General features: G+C 37.3%; 1 protein-coding gene across 2 annotated transcripts in view; it reads left to right on the top strand.

The window, feature by feature from the left end:
• RFX3 (regulatory factor X3) overlaps positions 1-11,338 on the top strand; it is a 291,441-nt gene extending 280,103 nt beyond the window's left edge. Inside the window, exons 17-18 of one of the 2 annotated variants that reach the window (XM_007464196.1) lie at positions 6,691-6,733; positions 10,698-11,338. In XM_007464196.1, the coding sequence (XP_007464258.1) occupies positions 6,691-6,733; positions 10,698-10,936 (282 nt within the window). In that variant the 3' untranslated portion in view covers positions 10,937-11,338. The remainder of the gene's footprint in view (positions 1-6,690; positions 6,734-10,697) is intronic. The other variant, XM_007464197.1, reaches the window with a different exon arrangement.
• Positions 11,339-19,493: the final 8,155 nt, after the last annotated feature.

Genomic DNA, 19,493 nt, shown 5'->3' with positions numbered 1-19,493 from the left:
CTTATGTGTCATCACTAACAACTTTCAACTCTGTGATCTTGGTAAACTTTTTTGGATGTATGTGTGCTTCCAATAAGTCTAAACCTTGAAATGCATGCTATGAAAAACTTTCAGAGATAGGAAGTTTTATACATAAAATTCGAAGTCTGTAAATGAAAATAAAGAACAAATGCCCTTAGTGAGAAATATATTATAAAAAATGAATTTGTGCCTATATACAATACTAACCCACCTCACCCCTAATGAAGAGCACAAAACAGACAAAATTGAGGGGAAAATTACTGTGTTACAAACAGCTTGATCTGGAGGATGTATTTCCTCCAATAGTAGAAAAAAATTTACTGTCAAATGATTTTATTCAGGCAAATACGACAGTTTTTTTTGAGGTAGCTTAGATGTGTGTAGTAGGCGGTATAATGACCCCCAAAGGTGTCTACATCCTAACCCTGGGAACCTGTGGATATGTTAGTTTACAGATGGACTTAAGGTTACTAATTAATTGACCTTAAAATAAGGAGATTAACCTTGATTATCTGGATTGGCCCACTGTGATCACAAGGGTCTTTAAAAGTGGAAGAGAGAAGCAGAAGAGTCAGTGTCAGAGTGATGTAGTGGAAGAAAGACTTGACCGGACATTGCTGGCTCTGAAGATGGACGGGGGTCACACCCAGGACTGTGGGCAGCCTCTAAAAGCTGGAAAAGAAAAAAAGAAATTCTCCCTAAAAATTTTCAGAAAGGAATACAACCCCGCCAACACCTTAATTTTAGCTCAGCGAGACCCATTTTGGAATTCTGACTTCCAGAATTAAAAAATAGTAAGTTTGTATTATTTATAGCCACCACATTTGTGGTAATTTGTTTCAGCAGCAGTAGGAAACTATTACAGTATAAAAGCTAAATTGCTCTGAATGAAGTCAGTTATTACTTGTGGATTATGAACTCTTCTTCCAGTATATTATTTTTTTCTTACTTCCTCCCCTCCTCTACATACATCTCACTGACATGTCTCCATGGATGACTCCACCCCAAAAACCATCCTCATCTAGAGCTATTCCTTATTTGCTTTTACCAATGGAGAACTTATGCTATTGGACTATCTCTTCACATCTTCATCCAAATTGGGAAAAAAAACTCCCCACTAGGGAGGCTTGCCCCATCTAAATCACTAATACATGTAATCTTTTTCCCAGTCTCTTTTCCATGTAATCTTTCCTCGTATCCTAGACTTCATCCCTCTTTACCCACTAACTGACACAAACCCCAACCTTTATCTATCTCTGTCTGTACATACAAGCCTCCATAGAAAAGAGAGGAAGATTAGTCTTCCAACTGATTTCCATCTTTAAAACTTGACCCATGTTTCTTTCCTTGTGACCTTCATTATTTGATAAAGCCAGTTCTTAAAGCCTCTGGTTCTATATCCTCCCTGTGGCCAAAGTCTTAACACCTTCCTTAAAGACAAAATCTTCCATTCCCTTCACTGTCTGTGAACTGGACCAAATCTTCTAGGGTTTACAAGTTCTTTTAGCCAAAGGCCAGCTCATCATCCATTTTGTATAAAGTTTTATTAGAACACATTCATGCCCACTCATATAACTGTCATCTATGGCTATTTTTGCACTATAGTAGCAGAGCTGAGTAATTGCAACAGGACTGTAACGCCTAAAATATTTACTATCTGACCCCTTACTAACCCCTGTTCTAGACCATACACTTTCATATTTTGGTGCCAGCATGTAAATCAGTTATACATTGTGTGTGTGTGTGTGTGTGTGTGTGTGTGTGTGTGTGTGTGTGTGTGTGAGAGAGAGAGAGAGAGAGAGAGAGAGAGAGCGAGAGGGAGAGAGAGAGAGAGAGAGAGAGAGAGAGAGAGAGAGATTGTATCTGTCTGCCTGTAAATCTATAAATCTGGGCATACCAGCAGAGAGATTTTGTGGTAAGATGTGGTTTCTATGGAGGATGTTTACCTGGCTGCCCAGATGATGTGGTTATGATTACTCACTAACCTTCCTCCTCAGGATGGGGTAAACTCTTCCAGCAGGGAAAGCATCCCCACGGGTGAGGTCTTCATCCCAGTCCTTGAACTCCTTCTTTCTATCCCCAGTCTCTGTTTTGTGGGCCCCCGTGGATCCTCACCAGTTTGCTGTCTGAGCCCCCTGGCTTCCTCTGCATTGTTTCACTTTCCAGCTACTACAATACAAGCCTTGCCTCCCTTATTGTGGAAAGTTCACTGCTGCTGGATCTAACCTGCAGTGGTCTCTGCAGTACACCTGTGGGCTGCATCCTCCCATGCCGAGCCTGGTTTCTCTCATGGTGCCTGTGCTTAGGCCTCACAGTCCTATGATGAACTAACTACTTCTCAGCTGCTTGGACACAAGTCAGGGTCATACTCAGGGTTGCTCTCAAGGATGCTGCCAATAGTCACATAGGCTGTGCTGACCAGTCTCCCATTTATACTTCCTGGCCATTACTACTCGTCATGAATTTATGGTCTAACAGACTCCCACTGCCTGCCTTGACCACACATTTTTTAGTCTGCTGCTGTCCAGGAGCATGCTCATTATTATGACCGGTTGTCAGGGCCTGGAGAAATGGTGTCTAGGCAAGGAGGTCTTTCTTCCTGAAAACAACAGATATGCTTTCTCTATGTTCCATTCTGTTTCTACTTCAGAACGTTCCCTATTTATCTATCTGGCTGACAGAACTTTAACTCCTACGTACATCAAAGGTCATATGCTTTCTACCCCAGAGCACACTTTAAATCCCTTAATTTGTATTCTTTCTTCCATGTAGGAAACATACATACTTTCTCTCTCTCTCTCCCTCTCCCTCCCACTCCCTTACTCCCTCCCTTCCTAAACTGATGGTCAGAATATCTGGTCTCAAATCTAACGCCACCATATTTCCTTACAATGTTAGACAAATTAACATATTTTCAATAGCTGCAAGATTAAATCTAAGCTCCTTACCTAGCCAGATTCATAAGTTTTTTGTGAGGTGCTGATGAACAGTGACAGGGAAGGAGATGCTTAAGTAGGGCTGTGAGGAAAAGCCTCTCTGAAGAAGTGATATTGAGAAAGTGATACTTGAGGTCATTATATTTGAGAGGAAGCCAACTATATGCTGAACCATGAAAGTACTTAATAAGCTGTAAGACATCATCTCAGTGAATAGTAGTCCCCTCCAGTCCCCTGTGCAGCAGGGGAAATTAGAAAGCAGTAAGAGTTTTTCAGTTTCTGAAGCTATAACTTTTCAGTAATCTCTGGACTTCCTTGCCAACCTCCGTTTTTTGTTTTTTTTTTTGCGGTACGCGGGCCTCTCACTGTCGTGGCCTCTCCCATTGCGGAGCACAGGCTCCGGACGCGCAGGCTCAGCGGCCATGGCTCACGGGGCCAGCCGGTAGGCGGACTCTCAACCACTGCGCCACCAGGGAAGCCCCAACCTCCATTTTTTTATCCAAATCATGTCTCTCCTCCTCCTCTTCTGTTGCTGGTTTGTGCTGGCCTCATTTACGTCCCTGTCGTCTCTCTCCTGTCTGTGATGCCGCCGTCCTTATGCCCACTCTCAGTCTTCCCTGCCTCCCTTCCCTTCCTTCCTCCCTTCCTGCTACTTTGACTTGCTGCTCCCTCCAAACCCCTGCAATTGATTTCCCTTTCTAATAACGCTGTGGTTTTAAAACCTTCTTGAAGGTTTCCTAGGCTGCCTTGGTTTTTGGCTAAACTACCTGTCCTTTTTAATATAAACAACTTCTGATACTCACCTTCAGAAAGAGGGAATATTTCCAAATTAATCTGACTGGAACTTGGCTGGCAGAGTGCCTAGCACATAATAAGCTCTCAATAAATATTTTTTGAATACTGAATGAACGAACTGATTGTCCTAATCTTACCTACTCTATCTGCAGGATTAAGGTGGTTTTTTTCCTTAATCACACGTATATTCTTTTTTTTTTCTTGGCCGTGTTGGGTCTTCGTTGCTGCACGCGGGCTTTCTCTAGTTGCGGCGAGCGGGAGCTACTCTGTTGTGCTACGCGGGCTTCTCATTGCGGTGGCTTCTCGTTGCGGAGCACGGGCTCCAGGTGTGTGGGCTTCAGGAGTTGTGGCTCGCGGACTTTAGAGTGCAGGCTCAGTAGTTGTGGCATGTGGGATCTTCCCGGACCGGGACTTGAACCCGTGTCCCCTGCATTGGCAGACGGATTCTTAACCACTGCGCCACGAGGGAAGTCCTCAAATGTATATTCTTTCCTCACACATAAAATGCATATAAAAACCTTCACCTTCCACTATACAGGGATATCAAAACCTCTTATTAACAGGATTTTTATTTTAAATCTACTGTATTTTGTACATATGGAACTTTGTCATTAATCCCAGAGACAACTACAGGCATTGGCAGTATCTTGGAGATTTTTTTTTTTCTTTTTTTCCACAGTGTCCCTCACAGTGCATGGTCACAAGCCCTCAGCATTGAGTATGCAAATGTTTATTTACTAATGCTAATAATGATTACAGAGATTTCGATTGTTTTTGGTTTTTATTTTCATCATCCTGAGTAATCAGATGTATTCATTCAGATTAAGCAAAAATTTTCAAAGGAAAATCTTTCTATTGTCATATTTTCAGTTAAGTAGCAACTAAAAGCAGTGTTTCTTTCGAAGAAAAATTTCCATATGTGTTCAAAGTTTGGTTTTAGCCACTTTGCATGATATTACTGATCACCGATGGCAGTAATAATTTAGTCTCAAACAACTTTTCAAGATTTATCAAAAACAAATGGTGTATTCACTTTTTATAGATATGGAAGTATGTTTAGACTCATCACTGCCAACTCATTTCCAGTATTGGGTCTTAACTGTTGTTAAGTACTCATTTAAAAGAAATAAAAATCTTACTCTGTGTGTCAACTAGAAATAACATATAGATGATCCTTCAGCTTTGGGCATTCTCTGTTTATAGTTCTAAAAATTTAAATAATACCAAAAATAGGTAAAGAATCCTGTTGTGTTTTTTGGTGCTTTTATTATATTCTTTAAATCAAGAAATCCTGTACAATTTAAACTGTGGTTTTTATTTAGACTAGCATAAGGTTCTGAGCCATGTGAACAGGAACAACTTCAAAACAGCAGTTCAGTATTTATGATTTTATATTTGCTGCCCATGGGACGTAACTATAATGCAATGGGGCAGTCTTTCAAACAAATATGCTAAGAGTTGTGCAAGGAGGCCCTTGTCCCCTTCAAGGCAGTCACCTCGGGAGGCTACACGTTGGTTCAGTAATACTGCCGTGGCTTAAAGTGATGTGGAATGCCTCTTTTTAAACTGCCTCTGAACTGCTAAGAAATAATAAAGAGTAAAATGACACATTATTTTAAATATCGTGAATTGTGGCAGAGATGCATTTAAATTTGGTAACTAATCAGAAATCATCTCAGGACCAAGTACAATGAATAAAATGTGGAGTGTTTGGAGTCACAGTTTGATGTAAAACAACAAGATGGGCTTTCTTGAATGATACATAAACTAACTCTCGAAATTGGTTGTCAAAGAGGAATTCCAGAATCTTGAACCTTGGAATAAATGTATAAGCTCCCAAGGTAGCTACTATGAAGAACAACTCATATTTAGATTAAAAAAAGAAATTATGTGTGTGTATGTTTGCAAAATAAGATCAGTTTTATTACTTTATAGACATATGTTGTAGATGAAAAAAATACTCCTACCATGGAACTCTTTATAAGCAAACTTCCGAATGTAAGTAGAATTTCTCTCTCACCCTTTCTAAGCTTTTTGAGAAACCCAAATTTCTAATAATGACTTATTCTGAATCTTCAGCTTTAAAAAAATGTAATGTTTACTATTTAAAAAGCAGGTGCTATGAGGTTTCACTTCACCTTTTTCCGATTAGCTTCGTTACCTCTGCTCTTCAATTTTTTATTTATGTTCACCCTGAGACTCTCCAAATATATTTTTTCACTGTAAAAATACCATCAAGCTTTTGAACTAAGGTAGCAAGTAAAGTCTAAGCTGAAGGTTATTAATTGTTCCATATTGTTTTAATATCTTTTTTGTTGCATTAATGACAATCAGATGCCTTTCTTTTTTAATTTGGGACCCTGTTATCTTAGTAAATAAGAAGATCAGTTACAAGAAGAGAAGTCTCAAAGGTTTTGTAAACATAAATACTCTCAGTGTTGGGGCTCCCATTATGTTTTTCATTTCTACAAATAAAAACTCAAAAAAACAGAGTTCAACCAAGTGGCTGGACCATGTTTCTATAGTGTAGACTCCGGGTGGACTCACGGACAGTTAATGGGGGTGGAGCTGATGCATCCTGCTTCATCAGAGCTTTTCCAAATTTATTCTACCACATCCATCTTCATCCAGGTCAGCCAGGCCCCTATTGCTTCACTGCTGAGTTCAAATAATAAAAAGTAAAATGGAGCATGGAAGACAGAAGATTGTTATCCTTTTGCAAAGAGGCTAAGACAGCTAAATTGTGACACAGTTTAAGCTGTTCAATTTTGACAGGTTTGATTGGAAAATTAGGTGACCTGTGTAGTTAGAGATCAAAATGGTCACACTAGTTTACAGTTTTAAAAAGTCGTAGTGTGGTATTTTTACTGCAGTCTCTGAGAATATTATTTTATTCTGCTTGGTAGTAACTGTTGCACAAATGACTGTTGTTTTGCAGTTTGGTGATTTAAATGCTGTGTCTCCTGGAAATCTGGATAAAGGTAAGAATTGAAAATAATGTACATTTTTAAGGACTTTTTTTGAGTAAGAAATTCTCATAGAGGAAAATGTATATGTGTATATCACCTTTATTTTGTGGAAATGGCATACAATCCTTGATGAATATGACAGTTAAGTCTTTTGGAATCTTTATTTCTCCATTTCTGTGCTTTCTTTATGTTACGTATATCAAGTGCAAGAATTGAATTTAAATACAGTTTAAACTCTTTTTGATTTTTTTTTGCCTGCAGTTAAGTACAAGTAACCAGAAATTATTTCTGGCTTTCGCCAGAGTCCTGAAAAAAGTGATAAAATTGGGTCAAATATTTTTATTTAAGGCCCACCCGGCAAGAAAAAGATTCCTCAGCCTACTCAAGTCACCAATTCACACTTTTCAGTGGAAAAAGAACTCAGAGATAACAATGAAGTTTACTATAAAAGCAAGATCAGTATTGGGGTAGATGAAAAGGATAACATATATACTTCTTAAGTTTTCATATCAGCATTGCCACTCTAATATGACAACACAATATATAATTCTGAAGAAACTCACGACCTATAATACCACAGAGTAAAAGGAACAGGGCTCGAAGGAAAATGAGGTTGAAATAGAGTGCACACAAAGAAAAACAATTCTGAAAAAAATACCAGCTCAGTTGTTGTTGTTTTTTTAATGTAAAATTTCTAATAAATAAGCACTGCAGAAAATATACACCTTTCTTCAAAAAACAGAAACAACAAAAGTGAAGATTTCTTGAGGTTTTAAGAAATTGAGTTCTGGAGTCAGGGACGAAGTGTACATAGATTGGGGAGAACTACACCATTATCCCTTCCAGGACAGAGCCAGAGCCAGTGGGGAAACTGAGGCATGAGGAAGCACGTGGGGAATCCGCACACGAAGTGCCACACTGTTCTCCTCAGCATCCTGTACTAGGGTACTCCGTGTTCAGCTTCCGTGCCTCCTTGGTGATGGAAGACATTCACATGCCGGGGAAAGTCCTGTGTGAATCAACATCACTCCCACTTTAAACTCCTATCACTATTTATCAACTGTGTATGCGTTAATTCCTGTTTTAGCAATATGCATAATAGCAAAACAGGAAAAGTAGAGAACAGTAGCCCCAAAGCATCATTGTTGCAAATATATACTCTATAGGATTAACCAAAGAAACATCAGAGAGGCAAATCAATGCTGAGGCCAGTTTGTAAATTCAGAGCAGGAAAAGTGGCTGTTGAAACGCAGGCCCAACATACAAGGCAACCCTGATGATGCACTGACACCAAAGCCTCATAATTCAAATTTGGGGATTTCATCCCAGGGTGTCTGGAGGTGTAGTAGGAATGTTGCTCCTGGGCCAAACACTGAATGGCAGCCAGTCTTCCTTGTCAAGTGTTGAACCAAAGTTTTTGGTAAACTCCAGTAGCACCTAGTTTTAGTTTTTGTGTACCAAATTCCCATAACTTCAAGTAGGTTCCCAGGAAATGTCTTTTGAGTCTTTATAGGAACATAAAATGTCTGTGGGAACTAGAGAAAGGGCTTGCTTTTGTGATTGCTTTGTAGCCTATCCAAAGGAACCCTGTCACTCACAAGTGGACCTGAAGCAGCGTGGCCTGGAGCATTGGAGTTTGTTCTGTCCATCTCCCCATTGCCTTTTCTGTCCACAGCAGGGTAGATGAAAGGACATCCCACTCTCTCTCCACTTGCCTGCCTGCTTGAAATGATTTTTTTTTTTCTTTTACTGCTGCCTCTTTTATTACTTTGACACTATTTCTCAGTCACAGAAAAGTTGGTGGAGAGGGAGCCAAGAAGCAGTGTGACTTGCCCTCACCTTCCTCGGGTGGCTCTGCTGGTCCCATTCACCTCTAGACTGGATGCTTCTTGAGAATTAACCAAACTAGCATATTCAGAACCTAAGGTTTGACTGTGAAATCTTTAAGAAATTTTGGGGGGCTTTTTCCACAAAATGAGAATTTGATTTTTTTCTGGATAATAAAAGTAACATTAGTTATGTATAAAGATTTCAAATAATGCAGAGAATTAGAAATTACAGAAAGTAAAAACTTCATAGTCAAAAGCCGAAGAGACTACCACCGTTAAGAATTTAGTGTGAGGATCCTTCCAGACCTTTTGTTTGTTCATATGAAAACAAATACAAAAAAAAAATGCGAAAGTGTCATACAAGCATATTTTGATTATATCCTCTTAATGAAGCAAATGTCTACCAAACGTAGCCCTTTCCGGCAGCTCGCCAGCCCTTCGAATGTGCTTGTTCGGATAAACTGTAATGCTATCCTCAAGTCCTTTACCAGAGGCGAATGGTAACCAGATAAAGCAGGTGGCCAAGACAGCTTACCTCGTCCCAGAGAACTTCTCTGTTTATCGTTCAATGCATCACAGACACCATTTCTAGTCAGTACATCTAATCTCAATCTTTTTAATCACACAACATTCCCAGAAGACATTGCTCCCGGCAACTGCACAGCTGTACAACCTGCACCTTATATGGAGGCCCTATTATTCCTCACCACTTTTCTCTGGAACCATCTTTGCACCAATTGATAATAAGAGAAGCAACGTCAGGGAGTCCATTTACGCCGAGAACTGTATTAGCAGAACTGCTGCAGGTGTGCCCCAAATGGTAAAACTAGACTCAACACCTCTTGGACAGAGTCCAGCTGACTTTGCAGTAACTTGTTACACACTCTTTGCCTGTGACATGCCATAGAATATAATGGAGATCTGATTCTGTTAATACAAAAGTCACCATAATAAGTCAAAAATATAAGAGTAAGTATAGATATCTTTTATTTATAGATGAGGTTTTGGTGTAATTATGTGTGGAGGCTTTTTTGGTAAACAATAAAACATGTTGAGGATGAAGTAAAAAGACTTTTTTTTTTTTTTTTGCCTGTGCCACGTGGCTTGTGGGATCTTAGTTCCCCGAGCAGGGATCGAAACCAGACCCAGCAGTGAAAGCACAGAGTCCTAACCACTGGACCGCCAGGGAATTCCCAGTGAAAAGATTTTTGAGGCAGAAATATATCCCTAGCTGTTTAAAAATTAGCGCTTATGAAGAGGTATTCTCTCCACTCCTCTGAGGAGAATCTTACACAGTAGTAAAGCTGTGTGAGAGCATTTTCTCTCTATGCTGTGCTTTTGAATTTTAACAGTGCGTGCTAGAAAAAATTAAATAGTATTCCATTATAATGATGTTTTAGTTAATATAAAATGTATTAAAATTTGGAGGTAACAGTGACTATTTATACACCTAATTTCCAGAAATGAATACTAGCTGTTAACAGAGAGTATCAGTGTTGCTAGGAATGGAAATTCACTGTGCATTTTTAATCTGATACTACTGCCTCAGTCTTCATTTTGTAGTAAAAGTTAAGGGTCTAATTAATATTGTGATCTACAACATTCATGTGCACAGAAAGTCTGTAAGCAGCCCCTGCTTATGCGTGCTATAGTTATTTTGTGACTCAACACAGGTCTCACCTACATTAATATCAGCACAGATAACATTTATATCAGATGTAGATTTTCGGAGGAAAAACAAATTTTTTTCTTTCTTTCTTCCTTTTGTTTTTTTTATAGTTAGCATTTTTCAGCGCCATACATTCCCCAAAGCCAGTGTAGTGTACCCAAATGACTACTTTATAATGACACAAATTATGCCGCTAGTTAATGTAAAAACTTCAGGGAACTCCAAAGGTCTTCTTAAAAGACCTATTAAAGATATCAGTCACAAACCCAAGAATAAATTACCTTTGCTGTGTTTAAAAGAATAGAGCACTGACACAGGTAAAATCTATTGAAAGGAAAACCCACAAGCTTTGTCCCCCAAGAAGGGCTAAGGAGTTGCTTTCTCAATGTACTATATTAAAGTGTTCCTAAAGCATTTGTTGATTGCTCTTTTCCAGTTTGTCTTCTGGTAATAGTCTTGGTATTATTTGTTTGTGCAGATGAAGGCAGTGAAGTGGAGAGTGAAATGGATGAGGAATTAGATGACTCTTCAGAACCTCAAGCCAAAAGAGAGAAAACCGAGCTGAATCAGGCATTTCCGGTAGGCTGTATGCAGCCTGTTCTCGAGAGTGGCGTGCAGCCAAGCCTCCTGAATCCAATTCACAGCGAGCACATCGTCACGAGTACTCAGACTATCAGACAGTGCAGCGCTACAGGAAATACCTACACTGCAGTCTAAAGAATATTAAAACGTATTTTTCCAGCTAACATTAACCTTGTTGATATTGGGCTTAAGTTGAAATTTTAATAAGCCTGAAGGTCAACGGTTGTCAAATTCTCTGTGCTGAACATTACCTTTTTGGAGTTGTGAAATGGAATGGGTGTATGTATTTTGCCAGGTCTTTTTTTTTTTTTAATGTAAACAAATTATTTGCTTCTTAATAATGAGTTTTTTTTCCCTTAGTTTTGGGTGTCAAGAAGGATTTTTACAACACTTAATGTCAATGTTTTTGTTTTCTTATAATTAAAAAATAATTTACATTTTTTTGTAGCTTAAAATATTTTATTGTTGATTGTTAGTCTTGGTGTATGATTTCATGTGTAAGTTTTTAATTAGATGCACTTCTGTGAAATATCAAAAGAAATGATTTTCTTTGATTTACACTGGAGGCATGCCCATTTGGCAGCAGATGCATCAAATTTGCTTTTGAAAGGTGCTTTTCATTGGACAGAACCACAAGACACTATTTTCATAACATTTTGGAGTATGGAGAGAGAATACAGAGCATTTTTATTATAGTGCTAGAGGGTTGGGAAGGTCATCTATTTTTCTCTGAAGAAAAGTTGAGCTGTGCATTTATCAGTTCAGAGTAAATGACAGAATTGCAAGAGATTATGCTAATATGTACATAATTTGTGTACATAATTATTAAACCATGTTAATGCAAGCTTCCGTTAAACATTGAATTTTAACTGTTATTTGCATACCAATTCCTCTGTTTAAAGACTACTGATTCTGTATTTGGGACCACTGCACAGATGCATTCTGCTGTTGAGTGGGGCTGTTATAGTTAGATACTGAAGCTGAAAAAAATGACTTGACTTTTTTTTTTTTTAAGTGTACATGCTACTTATGCTGAGCTGGACATACAGGAAACCATTCCATTTGAATGACTTTCTTTTATTCCAGGTCTTTTTCCTAATAGTAGTTCAATATGCTGCTATTATAAAAGAAAATGTATGGAATGCAAGGAATGTAGCAACCTGCATATCGTTATTTCCTTCAAAAATATTTCCTGGTTTCTAAAGTATGTGGATTTAAATTTTAAACAGAACCTGAAGGCAGTGTAACTGGCACACACCGCACTGTTGCTTATCCCCAATTCTGTAGGATTTGGATAGGTGGCTGGATGGACCAGTGCCGTTGAAGAATGTACATCAGGGATCATCGTACCTCGGCTATTACATGGTGCCTTAAAACAGAACTGAAGCTAAGGTTTAGTAAGGCTTATTTTGTTCATGTGAATTCCTCTTCAATACATTTGACAAGGTGTGCCTGTCATTTTCAGATTCCCGAAGTAAGGACAGGTAACATGTTCTTCAAAGGAAATTTAGGGCAAACAAAGCAAAATGAAAAGACAAAAATCACTTCCCCTCTTTGAGTGACCGTGAATTTATTTTTGTTCCTAGAGCTGAATATTACTTGATTACAAATCACATTGCTTAAGGATTAAGGATCAGATTGCTATTGTGAAATAGCAGGCTAGTTTTAATTACCAGCTTTGTTACAGAAAATCATATATATTTTAGACCATTCTTATCTAGTTATAACTTAAGAAAATTAACACAATAAGCAGGTACTTATTGAAGTGCATCTTTTCAGTCTAAATGTTTCTCTGTGTGTCTCAGTGTCTGTGTGCCCACATGCACGCGCGAGTGTCCGTGGGCAGGAGTCAGCTACCAAGTCAGAAGGTGAGATCCCAGAGAGGATACACCCATCCCTACTTTAATTTACGTGAAAAGCAAGGTTCTTTTAAGCTCTCAAATTATTAACCAACAACAACAAAAACAGGCACATCCATTTATTTAAATAGTTCTAAGAAAGCTAATTAGCAAAAATAAATAATACACAAATACATAGAGCCAAAAAAAGGGAAAGCACAAAATGATTTACAGATTATTAATGAGGCCTATATTACACTCAAGACGTTTATCTTTCCAGTTTTATTAGGGTGGGGAGGGCGGGGGCGGGGGGGTGGAAAGGAGAGGGTGAGCCAGTCTGTACAGTTGAAAATACCAAATGGCTTATTGGGTAACATGCAGTACATTTCAACTGTTGTTACTTGATTGCCTTAGACTACTCAAATAACTAAGATCAACAAAGCTTCTTAAGTAAACTTTAAATCATTCAGATATAATTTTTAAAATCGATTCAAATTTTGTATCATACAACTCACTCACATGTTTGAAAGTCTTCACTAGCATCCTAGCATCACCTTCATTTAAATGTCATTTAAATGATCATGCCCCTTTTTCCTCCCCTAAAGGCAATGAATTTGCACTATCACACACACAAACGCAAACAAACACCTTAAAGCTGCAAAGACTGTGTATCTACTTCATCGTGCGTTAGGAAAGGTTTACAGGTAAAATTAAAATCTAAAAAGGAAAAAAAAATTCTTCATTTTGATGCTCCTTTCTGAATTTTTTCACTTCCCCATTCACAACCCCCAGAACTTTATTATATCTGTGTTGGACCAAATGTATTTACTGGTTTCATCTTGTTTATTGAATGATTTTAAATGTATTTATTATCATTGTTTAATTTAATGTTGGATATATTTGTCTCATTAGAGGAATCTGATAATGGCAAATTTAGATTGATGAAAGTTAGGGATTGGGCACCCTACAGGATTCAACATTTCTTCCAATTGTTCATGGTTTGTTCTAAATTAGGACAGATTAGAGGAATTTAATATTATTAACTTGTCTCACTAAAAATATTCTAATGTCTTTCATGAACACAGTTAGGAACATTAATTCTTTGTGACTAGGGTAGGTTGTTCTGATCAATCGACAAAATAACATCTATGATCTCTGCTATTTCCAGTTATCTGTAATCCACAGTAAGACACATACACACACACATATATATACAAGATCTCACACGCACACACACACACACACACACACACACACACATCTTAAGCAGTTTCAAATGTAAATTGTGAAGTATATTAGAAAATAAAAACATCATAATTTATACAGTTGAGCAAATTGGAGCAAACATGTATTGAACATTTTATTTTCATTTTTTCTGTTCACTGAAACTGACTTTTCTAAATAATATTATGACACTAACATTCTCAGAGTAGATTTATTGACAAGTGGCAAGTACACATTTTAAGGACTTCTTAATATTTCTTGACACTGTAATTAAACACTAGTCATGAAAAATATCTATGTAGACCTAGTGCTGTGCTTTCAGTGAGGAAAAATGTGAGGAAGGCATGTTGGCCACTTTTAAGTTTCAAGAAAGATATTTCTGTGTAATAGGATTGAGTATCATGGGTATAGTTTGATCTTCACATACACTTTGAGAATCATACCCAAAAGATTGGCATTCACAAAGCCAGTGAACAATGGGGTGAAATGGATGAACCATCTCCTTGGAACACAGGGCCCAATTTTAAATTTTTTCTTTGGATATCAAGTGGCTGGTCACTTTTTCAGGATTCTCATCCAAACTACGCTTGGACTGACTGTATAAGTCTTACTGCCTTTACAGAAATCTGCTTTCCTTTTTGTGCTTTTTCTTGTACTGTATAGCACGGTTCATGCACCTCTCTTTAGATGGTGTACTTGAAAAACAAAAGTAAATTTTAGAAAATGATTTTTAACACTGCATACCTAAAATTAGTAGTGTGCAACATTGACTGCCTTTGATTTGTAGTAGACAAGTGAAAAGGAACACGTTCTTGTAGAATGCTGTTAAAGTCATTCAGGACTGAATACGGTTTCATTACCGTAATCATGAACCTTTTTACATGAACGCACTCTCTAGAAGTGCTAAACGTGATACATTTTCAAATTTGAAAAATTCTTCAGATGATATATTTGAAACATCTAAAATAATGCTGTGCTTGAAATATTAGTGTAAAAGAAAAAAATGTGGGTCACTGTGATGTTGGTCCTCCCTGTGTGGACACAAGTAGAAAGTAAAAAACTGGCAAGTCACCTTTGTGTGCAATTTGAGGCAGTGGTTATATACAACAAATTGACCTTTGTTATAACCTCCCCTCCCCCAAATTCTTGGTGAGAAAATAGCAGTCATCAAAATATTGAAGTTAGAACTTGTGATTTGTATGAATCACACCAGAACATGGGGGAGAGGGGTTGACATGCAGGGCTATTGAAAATTAGGCTTGTCACTAGATCAGATCAACCTCCATGTGTATGGTTAGAACAAATCAATTAATGGAATCCTAGTATTTCTGCAACTTTGGTGATTTTTTTAAAACTGGAATAGAAGCATTAATTCAGTGCTTAGTTCTAGTATTAGAAAACCCCTTTGATGTAATGCCTTGTATTAACCCTTTGAGCATTGTAAGATATACAATGGGGGACAAAAGCCTTTCAGATCATTTATTTAGACTTAGACCGGTAAAATATACTCTATATCCAAATGTCTAATTATGCTGTTTTTTAAAGGGGGGGGTAGGAAGAGAAAGTGTTTCCATGCTGAACACTTGCATTTTATATACAACTCTTAATTTTCTTCAAGAGGGCTTGATATATTTATTCCCAAATATTCACTGCCATCTAAGTAAGTGTACTGTTTACAGAAAAAAAATCAACTTTTCTAGCATCACATCATGACTCTAGAAAAGGAGGACAAATAACATGGGCCTGTAGACCTATGTTGTAACTGATCTCTGCACATTGAAAGTACCTAGATTGCCTTTAAAAGGTATGATAAAGAAAGGGTTACATTTCTTTCTTTCTTTTTTTTTTTCTCCCCAAACAGAACAAAAGATCTCGTTTATTTAGCTTTAGAAAGTACAATTGTAAGTGAAGCCTTAGGAAGAAACGAGTTCAAGTGGATAAAGAAAAACTGAACTATGGGGCAGGTAAGCTATTTGGAGTTAGATCTCTCATAAAATATTGTTTGGGAATTTCATATAGGGCATAATTTTATCTATGCTCCAAAACTTTAATACTTTGTCAAAAAATTATATATAGATAGAATGGAGAGCAAAGCACTTGATTTTAAGCTCATCTGTCAGGAGATGCTATGACTACTGCTTCTGATATCTGTAAATGCCAGTCTGCTTACACAATTGCTGACTTTGCTCAAGGGCCTCTCTGCGTGCACTGGGCCCCCTTTGTCCCCTGTGAGAGGGAACATGAGAGCAGTGTCGTCTGCAGATGTGCTTGCGCTGCCCTACCCGGGCGCTCATAAAGAGTGTAACCTATTCCGATGTCTGGTGAAAGGACATCCATAGCATAGTGCAAGTTTGCCGTAAACATTGCTTTTTTAGGCAGTTTAGGAAGTCAAACCATGCAAATTACTCATGTGTTAACATGCAATACTCAAAGGGTTTTAATTTAACTCTCTTCTTTTGAATTCTTCATGATGATTTACTGTAAATGCTTCTCAGTTTGCATGCCTTGATCATTGCTGCTAGTGATTTTATGTGCCAGTAGACCTGAGTTTAGTTTACCAATTTTACTTAAATAGTAAAAGCCACTTACAAAGTGACTGCCTAGGATTTTTTTTTCCTTTGGTTTGAAGTAATTGGTAATATGTCCTATTTTCAAAAATGTATTTTGTCTCTTATTTGGTTCTGGTATTTGATCCTTCCCTCCCCCCACCCCACCACCACCTCTTTCCTTTGTTTTTTTAAATAAATTATGATGTTGGGATTGGAAGCCCTGAGTAATGAAATCTTTGGTAAGAATTGTTTAGCTCAATAATGAGGACAACAAATCTTTATTAGAGGAATTATGATTCTGGGGAGGAAAGAAAAAGTGAAAACTCCCATTGACAGTTGATTACCAAGTAAATTTTTCCTTCAATGAATTAATACTTTTGAACAAATAATTGCCTTGTTTTAACCTGCTAAACACGATTTTAAATGACCCAATAAAGGAGGTATTGAATTTTATCCGTTTAAAAAGCATCTTTTGTACCAAAGCAAATTTTTTTCTATACTCATCTCCATCATCAATTGGGACCTATGGTGGTGACCAGTGCATTGGTTACAGAAACTATAAGTGAGTGCCTTGAGAAAACTTGGAAATTTGTGCCTGGGGTGTTAAACTTTTAATTAGGTTAATTGTAGTGCTTACCAATCAGTAATTCTACTATCACTCAGGGCTTTCGTACCTTCTAGGTAAAACTTCTTTCATTGTGTTTTTTTAAAACACTGTATTTTTTTTTAAGTGCCATCATTTAAATTTCACTTAGTAAGTGGCAGATTACATTATTCAGTCCCACAAGCACAGAAACATAGTAACACTAGGAGATATTTGAACATTTATTTTACAATCGACTGAATATATTATGTAAATGAGGTAAGCAACTTTTGTAGAGATTGTATGTGTGAGATAATGTAATGTTCTTTTCCAGTTTTTGGACTACAGTTGAATAAACTTTTTAATTATTTAAAAACATCTTTACCGAATAACATGTGATGGTTTTTTGTATAATGTATTTGGTTTTGTAAATACGTATTTCCTGATGTGATTTTTGTGAGAAATGCTAAATCTTTTAGTATATCATGTCCTCTCAAAATTGGCAGGAGCTAAATAATAGTTTGTGGGCGATTTGTATTGTGTACTGTACAATAACTGGGGAACTTTTATAATTATAAAAATATATATTAACTTTTAGTGTGTTGTTTAAACAAATGACTGGAACATACTAAAGATATTAGTAGGATTTTTCTGAATATTTCAGACTTGAACTCAGGCTAGCTTTCTTGTGTTTTTCAAAACAAAATGGTGTCTTGTCTTTTAAAATCAATAAATTTGTTTCCTTGTTACAAATACATTCGAAATGGCTTGATTCCCACCCACCCCACCCCACCCCACCCCACCCCGCAAATCATTGCCAGGATGCTTATATTACACTGTCTCATCTAGAGGGTTAGTCTCTGTGTCTTTCACTAGCTTAGAAACAAAATTAAGTTGTTTTCCCTTTTTGTGTCAAATGAAATTGGCAATATTTATACATGAACAGCACAAAAAGAGAAAACAAAATTGTAAGCCCAGCAGGGTACAAATCTTACCCTCCAAGAAAATTAGTGATTGAGTGCTGTTTAATTTCAAAAGCTGTCAACATTCCCATTGTAAATTCCAGATTTTTGGATGTTCATAATGTGTTTGTTTTGTGTCACTTCAATTGATATTTGGCACCCAAGTTCCTTGCTTAGATTGAAATAGCTTATTAAAATTCATTTTAATATACGTAAGAAGATATCCTGCCCCAATTTTTTTCTTCTTTGAATTATATATTTACATACAGGAAAATTCATCCGTTTTAGTGTACATTTCTGTGAGTTTTGACAAACACACACATTCACGTAAACACCACCATAATCAAGTTTGAAACATTTTTTACCTTGCAGGCCTTTTTTTTTTTTTTTTTTAAATCATAATATACATAGGGTCTCCTCCTAGAATATGGAATAGCCAAGTCATTTGGGTTTCTTTAAAGGATAGAAATGAAAGGCAGAAAATATTATTTTGGGAATCTCCAGCATGGTGCTTTCATATAATACAAAGTTACTTCTAAAACAAACATCGACATGTTAGCCCACAAAAACACCAAAATCATTCTAACTTATATGGACATTTAATTCAGTAACATAGAAGTGTACCAAATAATGTTATTTAATAAATAAATGAAAGGAAGAGACAAAATTATAGCCAGTACAAGATACAATACTATGCTAGAAAGAAAATGAATCTGGCCAATTTAGGCATTTTTGTGTTGCAGCCATCACACATGGGAGATATTTAAGACTTTGTACAAAGGAATAGAGTTCACAGTTTCTAACCTTATTTTTGTACTTTGTTTCCCTTGGAAATCTGAGGTCTTTCAAATATATCCTGTAATTAGTACCTTTACTTATTGATTACAATATTCTTTCCCCTATAGGTTCTTATTATTTCCTTTTCTTTTGGAATCTGGATATTTCAAGACTTGAACTCAACCCGAGAAATGTCACTGGTTTTCATTAGCTGATTCAAGTCAGTCCACCAGATTTTTTCTTCAGCATGGTCTAAAAGTAATGCACGTTGAAATTTGTCATTTGGCTGACACACAGACTTTGTTTGTGGAACACCATAATAAGTAGAGTGGCTGCCATTTTGCTGAGGAGAATGTACTTTGAAACTGGGGGAAGGGAGCAGGAGAGCACTCTGGTCGGATTCTGGTCTGCTTCTCTCGGAAGCGACAGCTGGACCAGGAGGCAGGGTCTGCTTACCCTTACAGGGGCTGGGTGGCAAGCAGAGGATTTAGGCTGAGGGACCTTAGACATAGTAGCTTCCTGGTTTTGCATCAGCTTATTGATAGCTCTGAGGTTGGGAAGTATCCCATGCATGACTGGCAACATGGGAACTTGTGTCTGAGTTGTCTGCACAAAAATATATTAGTAATTAAAGTAAATATAAGTGCACTATATAACACAAAATGTAAAAGATTGTCAGAAGGAATTTTAAAAGGTGACACCTCTCTGTGTCTGGATAAAAACACTCAAGAAGAGCTGAAAGCAAAAAGATAGGGAAAG

Source organism: Lipotes vexillifer, unplaced genomic scaffold, assembly GCF_000442215.2.
Source record: "Lipotes vexillifer unplaced genomic scaffold, Lipotes_vexillifer_v1.1 scaffold1544, whole genome shotgun sequence".
In the NCBI taxonomy this organism is placed as follows: domain Eukaryota; kingdom Metazoa; phylum Chordata; class Mammalia; order Artiodactyla; family Lipotidae; genus Lipotes; species Lipotes vexillifer.
Note: the sequence above shows the minus strand (reverse complement) of the source record. Positions and strands in the feature narration are given on the sequence as shown.